At 43.3% G+C, this 11238-nt stretch overlaps 1 protein-coding gene across 1 annotated transcript in view; it reads left to right on the plus strand.

The window, feature by feature from the left end:
• Nucleotides 1-5281: 5281 nt before the first annotated feature.
• Nucleotides 5282-11238, plus strand: part of LOC104079644 (bifunctional heparan sulfate N-deacetylase/N-sulfotransferase 4-like) — a 15246-nt gene continuing 9289 nt past the window's right edge. Inside the window, exons 1-5 of the mRNA XM_009581738.1 lie at nt 5282-5338; nt 6270-6452; nt 8177-8273; nt 9380-9503; nt 10976-11150. Of these exons, the coding sequence (XP_009580033.1) occupies nt 5282-5338; nt 6270-6452; nt 8177-8273; nt 9380-9503; nt 10976-11150 (636 nt within the window). The remainder of the gene's footprint in view (nt 5339-6269; nt 6453-8176; nt 8274-9379; nt 9504-10975; nt 11151-11238) is intronic.

Below are 11238 nucleotides of genomic sequence, written 5' to 3' on the forward strand. Positions count from 1 at the left end.
AATCTAATGGAATGGAACCTCCTAACGAGCTTTCTTCATCTAGGACCCCAAGCATCAGGGGTATCAAAGATGTACATAATATGGGAAACAGTTGCTGTGTTGGAATGTGGTCATGATTTAGCCTTTATTTTAGAAGTGAGACTTGGGTAGATACCAGAACATAAAAATAAAAAACAAACATAGCAACTTTATTCTCATAGGGAAAGGAACAACGCATAGGATTTTTCTGTCAATAATCAAGAATTCATTTAATCATACCAACTAAATAATGGAAAAGTAGAAAGCGTTCCTGGGTGAACGAGAAGGCATTTTGCTCTTTGAATAGGGAATGTTAAAACAACACTATGTTAAAACAGAGATACGCTACAGCATTTGTATAGCTGTCCCAAGGCCACGTACCACCATGCAGCTTCCCATCCCATTGCTGGGAGTGCTTTGGGTGGAATACAGACACTGTAATGAATATGGGCACGGGAAATAAAACACTACTCAACGTTTTTGTTTCCCGTTCAATCAAACCCAAAAATGTTTCTTTCCAAACACTGCCTTTGTTGCTTTCTTTACAGATATCATGTTTGGAAAATATTTGATTATCCTGTCAAGAATGCTAAAATATAGAAAGATGTGCAGAGTGGAAATAGAGTAAAAGTAAAAAAAAGCGATTTTCAGGCATATAAACGATTTTGCTTCAGTAGCAGAAGGGTCATGAATATGAATAGTGCTGAATTCTAGAGAAACAATTTGTCATTATTAAAATTAGTGCTTTGTCAACACAAAAATCTCACTCCCAGCTTCCTTTTTGTGCTGCTGCACAAACAGCTGCATTAAGGGCCCGAGTGTTCTGGGATTCATTATCAGGGAATGGGGCTCTGGCTCATAAGGTACAAGAAAAGTCCGTAATCCATAACAGGAGGCTGTCAGGATGTGAAAGATATTAAACACTTGAAACTGAAAGAGGTATTTCTGTGGTCAGCCTAGCATACAGCTACTTGGTATTAGCAAATGGGCACTTGACAGTTTTGCATTTCTCAGCCATGACATCCCATTTACACATTCAGAAATACAACACGCCGCCATCTAGATCCAATTATGAGAGTTTGCTCTTGGAGCAACTGTACAGCATTTTCTGAGCGCAATGGAAGAAGACGGAATAGCAAAATTCATTTTTCTGGGAAACATTCATGCAAGAGAGGAGCAGAGAAGAGCAGTAAATATGCTACCACGTTTCTACAAGAACAGGATGCCTGCACCATATATTTCCCAACATGTCTTTGTTTTGCACGCCGTTAAGTTATACCCTTGGTTTATTTTGCATGCATTCATTCCTCCTTTCTTGCAAATTTTACACCAGTCTTTGAAAGCCATAGCTAAAAAGCAGTAGCTGTTTCTTACAGTAAAATGGAGGATTAAAAAAATAATGAAAAATAGTGTTTCTGTAACAAAAGGACCCTGGCTTCAGAAAAGGGAAAGTGATTACGGGGTATGAGAGGGAGGCAGCGACTGAGATCTGGATCAGAGGGCGGATGGCAGAAAGAGAGAAGAAAGCAAAAGGACAGTTTTCCTACCTACACCTTCAGCATTCTTTCCCCTTCGCGCCTTTCAAAATACGAGCGATCACGGCGACGGGGACAGAGGGAGAGAGAAATTGCCAAAGCTAATAAGATAGTGCATCAGTACAAACTACAGCATCATTTGAACGCTGCCGTCCTGCAAAGCGTCTGTGTTCTGGCACCAATGGGGGAACACGACCGGCGTCAAAGCAACACACAACCGACCCCGTTTTCCCATAGCGCGTTGGCTATAGATTGTATACTGGCAGCAAGGGATTTTACCCAGTGCCTCTCTGCACATTTGTGCAACGCACATTGCTTATGCTACTTTAACCTTCAGAGTAATGCAACGCAGCCAGAGCCCTTGCCCCTGCCTCAGGAATTGGAAACAATTTCTTGCCTCTGTACCGCACCGTTGCGCAGAGCAGCATCCTGCCTCCCCCCTAAAAGCATTATAGATGCAGTGCTGCCTGGTTAGCGTCAGCCTGTGTGCCGTAGCTTACTTTTTGTCATAGAAAGTATGCAGACAAGGCTCTTTCTCTCTCGTTCATCAATTTTGCTGAGCGCGCTGCGGGAGGGGAGGGTCCTTGGTTTTCACTGGTTTCCTCACTCTTGCCCTCCAGGCTGGTTCTGAAGCCTTTCTGTGTCCACCAGAAGAGCACAGCAAAGCAGTGCGACAGCGTGGTGCGTCCCGGCGCCAGCCTCGGGCGCGCAGCAGCGCTGTCCTAGCTCAGCACTTTTCTAGACTATTGCGTTTTCTATGGATTGATGCGTCGGTATAAAAACAAACTCCTGTGTCCCTCCGTGCTGTAAACGTGAACAGTTAACAGCCATCTCCTTTTGTCTCAACTGATTTGGAGACAGACAGCAAAGAATTAGATATGGTTTTACCCCATGTATAATGCATCATATTTGGTTTTTTTTTTCACTTCAAAAGAGATCAATAGAGCAAAAGAAATCAAGAGAGTTATCCAAGATCTTTTGACTCCATAAAGAGTGATCAGTTGGATCTTTTGGATTGGACAGCAGCCTAACGAAACTCTTAAAATAAGCTAATAACCATCTCCTATAAGTACCTTTCTACATTTAAAAAATCTCGTTCAAATTCAAGTGTAAAAAAAAAAAAAAAAAAAGGCAAAAAGAGCAAGTAGATTTACTTGCATACTTTATTTGCTGCAATAATATTAAATTGCTGTGACAATATTAAACGTCATTGACAGTCCCTTTAGCACTTACCAAAAAACAGAGACAAGATGATATTGTCTATCAGCATTTCCTATAAGTGTTTTCCTTTTCATCATTTTAAAATAGTCTGCAGGAAGCACTTGTCACATTTTGAAGAGTTGAACTCTAAACTAGAAAGGATATGTTTGCGTTGGGGGTTTTTTTTGGGGGGTCAGAAGACTGGAAACCCAAAAAAGAAGATTCATTACCTTGCTTATAAGTTTCTGGAGTACTATATATGGGCATGCACAAAGCTCAGGGCAATTTTATTGTTCACTGCAGTTATGTCAAACACTTTCAGTCATAAAACGCATAGGCACTGGAACCCACAAAGTCAAGCCGACAGAAAAAAGATCTTGTACAGTTGCCAATCTTTGCTCAACAGAGGCTCAGAACAGAATGAAAGCGAAGAATAAATTATCTTTTATGGAATAAAGTGGGCACAGCGCAAACACACCGCAGATGGACCATAAGGGACACTTTCTCCTAAGCCTCATCCATCTTCACCTTATAGAAGTACTAAAAGCCTTATTAATAATTTAACAAGCTAATGGACATGTTTTTAAATATTGTGGGCTGATGCTTAAAGAAGTGCCATGTTGGCAGAGCAAGATGTTGAAAGTGGAAAGCTTGGGGCTTTTTCTTCTGTGGTTATTTTGAAAGTCAGAACAGCATGGTGTGCTGCGGACACAGTATTTTTGTCAGCAGCGCTTTCTTCTGCTAGAGCTCAAGCCTGGGACCGCAAAGCAGCAACATAATGGAGGGTAAACTTCATCTTCAGGTGGTAGCAGCGGTTTGTTTTGGAAAGCTTTTCACAGTCAGCAGGACTAAGCCACGCGGATCAGTGATAACAACCTTCCTGAGAAACACCTGGGCGTTTTGCAGCCATTTTAGGTGTGAAGGTCCCGAGTTTTGAGACTCAGCACTTCCCATCAGTTTAGAGCCTGGTTGCCACCCAGCTGAAACACATGTTCCCAGGGCTCTAACTCAGGGACCAGGGTGCCAGGACAGCCCGCCTGGTTTCCCAGCCACAGCCTACCCCCAGCAAGGACAGCATATACCTTGAGATCTCCCAGATATCTAACGTACACTTCGGGCTTCAAAGGACAGCAGCCTAAACATTGTCCCCCGTGCCTGGGTTGTGCAAGGCATCACTCAGACTACATCCAGCTTCCCTCAAGACATAGGGGGTAAAAAAAAAAACCAAAAACAAAAGCTCACTGACCTGAGCGCGCACCCAGGGTGCTGGAGACCCAGATCTCCCACAGCAGCTCTCAAAGGAGGAAAACACAACCCCCTCCCTGCTGCCTGCACATGACTTTATAAGCTCACACCCAGCCCCCAGCTGAGCTGTCAGCTCCCATTCCTCATCATCCAAAAAGAGACTCACCTGGACACGGATCTCTCTCTGCAAAGCAAGCAATTTACCTGTGAATCAGGTGTCCTCACTGCAGATGACTAATCTCTTCAGACCCCAGAATATGCATCGCTTATACCCCCCCACCCCGCCTGCAGACCTGCGTCCTAGCCGGGTAATGCAGGTAGCACAAGTGGCTGAGCAGACTGGCTATGGCTCATGCCAGTCTTCAAGCACCAAGCCCTCCCGAGGCTTTACAAACCAGCTACCTAACCGAAATCAGGCACAAAAAGGCCAGGAGATAGAGGGCTGAGTCTACGTCCCTTTTCTGAAGCCAGTCCCACCTGCAGGGGAACGGATCCCTGCCCACGGTCTCAGAGGGTGCACGTGAACCGGCTGCGTAAAACGAGAACGTAAAGCACCGCCAGCACGTTGGGAAGCTGATCCTCCACGTGCTAACGCTTGCGGCTCAGCGTGGTTTCCTCTCGTCACCGAGGCCACGCTTTGCTCTCAGGCTCGGGCGCTCAGTGTGGCATGGAGGGGCACTTCCATAAAAGTCACCCATACATCCTTCCTATATGGAGATATTTTAAACTTCATGTGAAGGAGGACTTCCTGTGTAAGGACACTGAAGATACTGCCTTTGAGCGGATTCTTCGTCTCTCTTGTGAAACTCATAGCTGCGGTAGATGCACAAGACTTTGGGAAAAGGCAAACTCTGATGGACTACAGACGTATTTTTCTTACCAAGAACAACCACTGAGTTCACAAAGCCGATGCTTTATCTTCCTTTTCCAGAAATTTCCTGCATTACGGCAGGGCAGCAAACTGCTAAACTTCCCACCGCCATGTTCTGGAGTCCGCTGTAACCAACGTTACGCCTCTAATTTTTGACTTCGCGTCCAGACCTCCTTGAAGCATGGTATCGTTATTAAGCAGGGCACTGCCTGACGTGCTGTTCTGTCTAATCGCTGTGGTCACGTTAGTTAATTTGTACTTTTTGCGATCTGCTGCATATTATCGATTGTCAACTTTGGAGATGGTGCTGAAAAAGAAGAAAAATATACACTGTTCAGTTACCGCTAGTATGTTATTTCTTGATAAGAGTGTAATTAAATTCCACGGTCATTGCGCATCCTATCTTAGGCCGATGTACCGAGTGAAACAGTCAAGTACCAACACTCAGTTTGATAAAATCTTCATAAAAGTAAATAATGACAATCTACAGATAAACTAGGCCTTTGCAGCCGCGAAATGGAGTTTAATCACCTCATCTAAAGAAAATACTGGGAAATATATTCTTCGCGTTATTCTTACAAATTCTCTTTATCCCTCTGAAAGAAATTTTGAGATCTAAAAAGCAGTGGCCGTGTAAGGGAGAACCGTAGTAAGGCTGATAAAAAGTTGCAGAAGTTTGTAAGTTTATAAGAAGTTATACTGGCTTTAAGGAGAAAACAATGACAGTGATATTTAGCTGAGATATTATCACTCACAAAGGCTTGCAATTTTTACATTTCAGAACTTATTCATCTACTTACAGCCACGCCATTTTAAACAAGCTAGCCAACCTGCCATTTGGAGGAGACAGCGTATTAGTCAGATTTTCAAGTTAATTCCATAAATCACAGCCCTGAAATTTAAGTTTTGCCTACACATCCGAGGAGCGGCGAGCTGGCTCCCTCGGAGGAGCCGGGGGGATGAGGACCAGTGGGGGTCACGTACGAGGGGTCACGTACGCCAGCCCGGGGATGAGGACCAGTGAAGTAAACAGGAGGCACGCAAGAAACAATTTTGCTGTTGCTTGTAAAAAGAAGTCAAAACAGAAAAATTAAAAAAAAAAAATCTGTGAAAGCATCTCCTGAATGCCAGCCCTTGGGGAGCCTGTGAGTGATACATCCCTTCAGATAAGAAGGGGGATTTTAAAGAAATGGCGCATACGTGACAAGTTTGGAGGTTTGACCCTCACAGAGGGGCTGGGAAGTGCAACTAGTTTAACGTTTTCATCGTCTTCTTTTGGTTTTTTGGGGGGGGGAGAGAGGATTTGGCAAAGCTCCCGGGATCCCCCGTGCCTGCCCTTCCAGCCAGACGCTGCCATTCTCCTGCTGTCCTGCGACTGAAAGGTTTCTCTTGCCTCCCAGATCAGCGTCTTCATGACCCATTTGTCTAATTACGGGAACGACCGCCTGGGCTTATACACCTTTGCGAACCTAGCCAACTTTGTTAAGAGCTCGACTAACCTGAAACTGCAGACGCTGCCCCCGGTTCAGCTGGCTCAGAAGTACTTTGAGCTCTTCCCGGAGCAGACCGACCCTCTTTGGCAGGTAATGTCACATCCTCTTCCTCCTCCAACTGCAATCCGCTTTTCCTGTAAAAAAAAAAAATAAAAAAAAAAAAAATCCCACTTCACATTCAGGTATGTTATTTCTTCCCACATGCCTTCTTAGATTTTTTAAATTTTCTTGAGAATCCACTGCTTTTGGCTAGAAGTGGATTCGCTTCCACTCACCCCAAATCAGGCATGCTAAAAGCACCTAATTGCCATTTGTGTGGGAGAAAGCTTCCCTTCCCGTCTCTCCTGCCCGTAGCTTTGCTGATGCATCGCGTTGCGGCAACTCCTGGCGTGGCACTATCGGTAAGATGCCCGCAGCCAGCCGGTAGCGAGAGCTATCTCAAGGCAAACGAATGCAGATTCACTGCACCCTTACCGGGGGAATCACTGATGCTGGATCACCGCAGCTACAAGGAGGATTTCCCACCATCTGAACCCCCTTCAACGAAACAGCGAGGAAAAGGGAGGGCGGGAGGGGGTCAGCGCAGCAAAGACGGAATGGGCAGCTATTTTAAGCGTGGAAAAGGGTTTCTGCACAGACTGACTGTTTTCTACCTCTGTTTCAAACGCACCACAGTGCTGCTTGTAATCTCAACGCTGTAATTTCCTAATCGTTGTTACACGTATCTGGCTTTTCTCTTACTCAGAATGTGATGCGCCACGCCGCGCTTTTAGCTATGCAGGCATAAATCCAGGGTGACAGAGATCTGTGCAGTTATTTTGGGCTTACGCTGGCAAAAAGGAGCAGGAAATTTCCCTATTATTTTTGGCCCAGATGCAAAAGAAGTATAAATCTGTAATATTTCTATTGAGTTTAGTGGCGCTGCAGTGATTCACATCAGTTAATGGTTTTCTCCATTATATTTTGTTAACTTATTCACTAACAAACTGTATCTTCTATTACCAGCCAATACTATGCAAAAGCAGTATCTATATGATAACTGCTTTAAAGAGCAGTCAATCCTAACCTTTTCTGTGGGGTCTTTTGTTCACACGTTTTTATTTTGCATTCATAGGTAGTAGGAAGATAAGGAGATGAATAATATCCCACATTTCTGTTTTGTCCTTCCTTTTGGGTTCTTATGTAAAATTAAAATTGGCACTAAGTCCTATGCATCTGAAACCATTTTGTCACCTAAGAAAGTAATGCCTTGAAGCTATTCAAACAGAGGTTTCCATTTTAACCTCAAATGAAAACTTGATTAATGTTTTATTCTTTTTTTTTTCTTCTTTTTCTTTTCTGTTTTTTCTAATGACTGAACTAAATCCTCAGTCATGCAAAACCATTATATACACATTGAATTTTAGTCAAAGGGACCACATACCCACATGCCTATGGACTCTGAGTTTATGAAATGAGCCTGACTAATGGAGAGAAGGAAATGCAGTAGTCTCACAGGGTGTGATTTTGACACCAATCCTTCCAGGATTTACACCACTGGGTGGTGTTACTGACTTCACTGGGACCCCTGGAAGGATTGGTTCTGAAGGATACCTGGGAGTTTGGTCCCTGTGTACCTGAATGCTTCCATGGATCCGTACCAGAGTGCTCAATATCTGTCAAGAATAAACTCTTATGAGGAAACGTGGGGTTTTACTACGTAGTGTAAGGCTCTGGCATTAGTACATAACATTTAGATGCTGCAAAGACTCACGTGCATGCAAACATTTAGGGTACCCCCGGCGTGACGTACACATCTGCCTTTTCTTCTTCAGAATCCGTGTGATGATAAACGACACAGGGATATTTGGTCCAGAGACAAAACTTGTGACCACCTACCCAAATTTCTTGTGATAGGACCCCAGAAAACAGGTAAGAAGTAATGAATTTGTAAGTGAAGCTAGCAGGTGTTGTATTTGTGTCCTGTAAACTGAAGCCAACTCCCGATGGTGCACTCCCGATCCCTACGGGATGCAGATAGTAACTCCTTCACTGCCAGCAGAAGGGGACAACTGTTCGTGTAGTAAAATTGCATTCATTCACCGCAAAAAAAAACCATGCTGTCAGGCTGCGCTGTTAAGATTGTTATTAAACCCTTTGACAAATTATTTCAACGTTGTTTGAGACCTTAATTGACAATAAACATATTTACCACCTTGCAGGCCTCTGAGGGTCTCAGGGCATTATTTGAATTAAGCCACGTATTCCCACTCCCAAGATAGCTGTGACTGTTGTGGACATATTACAGAAAGTGGGTGTTGAGGCAGGGAAATAAATGACCAATCCAAGATCATGTAGAAATTCTGTGCCAGTGACAAAGAGACAGCAGGTCTTGATTCATAGTCCAACGACAGCTTGCATAGCATGAAACCATCAAAGAGCATATTTAAAGACACATTCTCCAAATTGTCATTTACCACCACATATCATTTCCAGTTGTTTTTCTCAAACAAATAACGAAAAAGTTCTTTTACTGGGATCTTAAAGCATACTTATACATACAGGTTTGTCATCAGTGAAACAGACAATTTATTCCCAGGAAAAATACGCAGAGGACAAAAGTCAAGTTGCTGGGGGTAACAAAAGCGTAATCCCCCAATTAGTGCTTTTGAAAAGTTTTGTGCAACATAAAGAGTTGGGAAACAAACACGTTCAGGCCAAATTCCCTTACTGGTTAAATACACAGTCGAGCAAGCAATGGCAGCAACAGCAATACCGTGCTTGCCTCAGAGAGCAGCATTCAGAGTTTGGAAATGGGAAAAGTTCGATGAGCAGAGAAGTCGGCACGTATTCCCCCCTCCCTCTGAAAGCCTCTTGTGCTTACATAGGCCTTTCATCAATAGGCAACTTTCTTATAAAAGGTAATCTAATTTTCCCGTATATCTCAGCGTGCATTGATTTAAAGTACTTTCTTGAATGAACGAAGTCAAAGGAGGGTTTTTTCTACTTCCTAATGGCATCTCTTTTTGTTGTCGTAGGAACAACAGCGCTTTATTTATTTCTTCTGATGCATCCTTCCATTATCAGTAATCTCCCTAGTCCAAAAACTTTTGAAGAAGTTCAGTTCTTCAACGGAAACAACTATCACAAGGGAATTGACTGGTAAGAAGAGTAACAAAAAAGAAGTGTTCATTATTAATACATGGTAAATCACAATGGAACAATTACAGCAGCATGTATGACATCGACATAATTACTGGATGAATTTGTTATGCTTGGCATTATCAGACAGAAAGAGAAACTGATTTGTAATGATGGGACATTAATCTAGTCCTTCCTTTTGTTTAGATATTACAGTAACAATTCTCTTATTTTTTTCACAAATGAATACAATAGCCAGCTCAGTTATGAAGTCTGTCTTCATGCTGAATAGCATCTCCGTCTTTTCATAACTGTATCTATACTGAATTATACTACTTTTCTTCAAAAGCAGCTTTTCTTGAAGTAAGATTCGATTCGTCTTCTCATGAGAAAAAAAAAACCACACTGCAAAGCATTTCAGCTGGTATTCCTATTGCAATCTTAATATCGCTTTTACTATTTTTGCTTAAGAAAAGCATTTTTGTAAGGCTTTCGTTTCCACAGGGAACAGCAGTTCTCATCCTTGTGTGAAAACTGAAATACAAGACAAACACCACGCTACACAGAAACAGATTAATCTCCAGCGGTTTTCCTTGCCCGCGTATGGCACGGAGAGCGTGCGGAGCAAACGAGGCTGACCGATAAAAGTCCCCACACCTGCGAGACCAGCTTCTCGGTTCAAGGTGTCACAAAAAATAAAGGGAAAGAAATGCTTGGCGTTTGTTTTTCCATACTGCGTAAAGAAAGAGATCACCCGTGGCTCTCGTAGAGTACCTGGTGTCACACACTCGGAGAAGAAGGAGCGGTGACGGGGGGGGGTCTCTCCTCTGCAGCCCTTTGCACAACATCTAGGGGAAGAGGCTGGCCTCTCGGAGACCTCTTCTGCCACGCTTCCCCAAAATTGGCCTGCAGGTTCAAAAGTCAGTAGGGACCGAAAAATGCCTCCAAAACAATTTCACCTTTTGCTTCCTTTGAATTCTCCACCCTTTCAGTTGAACCTTCTGGTTTACTTACTTTTACTTCCAATCAATTTTAAGTGGAAAAGACCGCTCAAAGCCAAAATTCAAATCTTGCGTTCTGAAAACATCTAAAAGAAAAATATTTGTCGGTTCCAAAATGAAATATTTCAACAATGTTAAAATTAAATGGTTGACACTTTGAAGCTTTTCCCATTTTTTTCTTCAGCTAAAACTGAACTCATTCCAAACTGGTGAAAGATATCCCTTTGACATTGAACTTATTAGCAAAAATCCCATCCATCAAAGGAAAAACCTAATTACCTGACTTCATGGAGGCTTTAGCTATTACCAGCACCTTGTAAGAGCCAAGATGTGTTCCCCCTGTTCCAGTTCTGGAGTGAGCTGAGAAATTCAATTTTGCTTCTTGAGAATTATGTCTGAAAATTCACCTTTTCACCTACCACGAAATGGGAAGCACAGGGATATGACCCCTTTGTGATACTGCGAATTCTCACACATTTCTTCACCTCCCAGGTACATGGATTTCTTCCCCACTCCTTCCAACGTCACCACCGACCTCCTCTTTGAGAAAAGTGCCAACTATTTCCATTCTGAGAAAGCCCCTAAACGAGCTGCTTCCCTCATCCCCAAGGCCAAGATCATCACCATCCTCATCGACCCATCTGATCGGGCGTATTCCTGGTACCAGGTACGGACCTCGCCGTCGAGACACGGACAGTGAAATCAATGGCAGGGGATGATGGCCAACATCAGTGGGAATGGGTGTCCTTGAGCAG

This window comes from Fulmarus glacialis, unplaced genomic scaffold, assembly GCF_000690835.1.
Source record: "Fulmarus glacialis isolate BGI_N327 unplaced genomic scaffold, ASM69083v1 scaffold3310, whole genome shotgun sequence".
NCBI lineage: Eukaryota > Metazoa > Chordata > Aves > Procellariiformes > Procellariidae > Fulmarus > Fulmarus glacialis.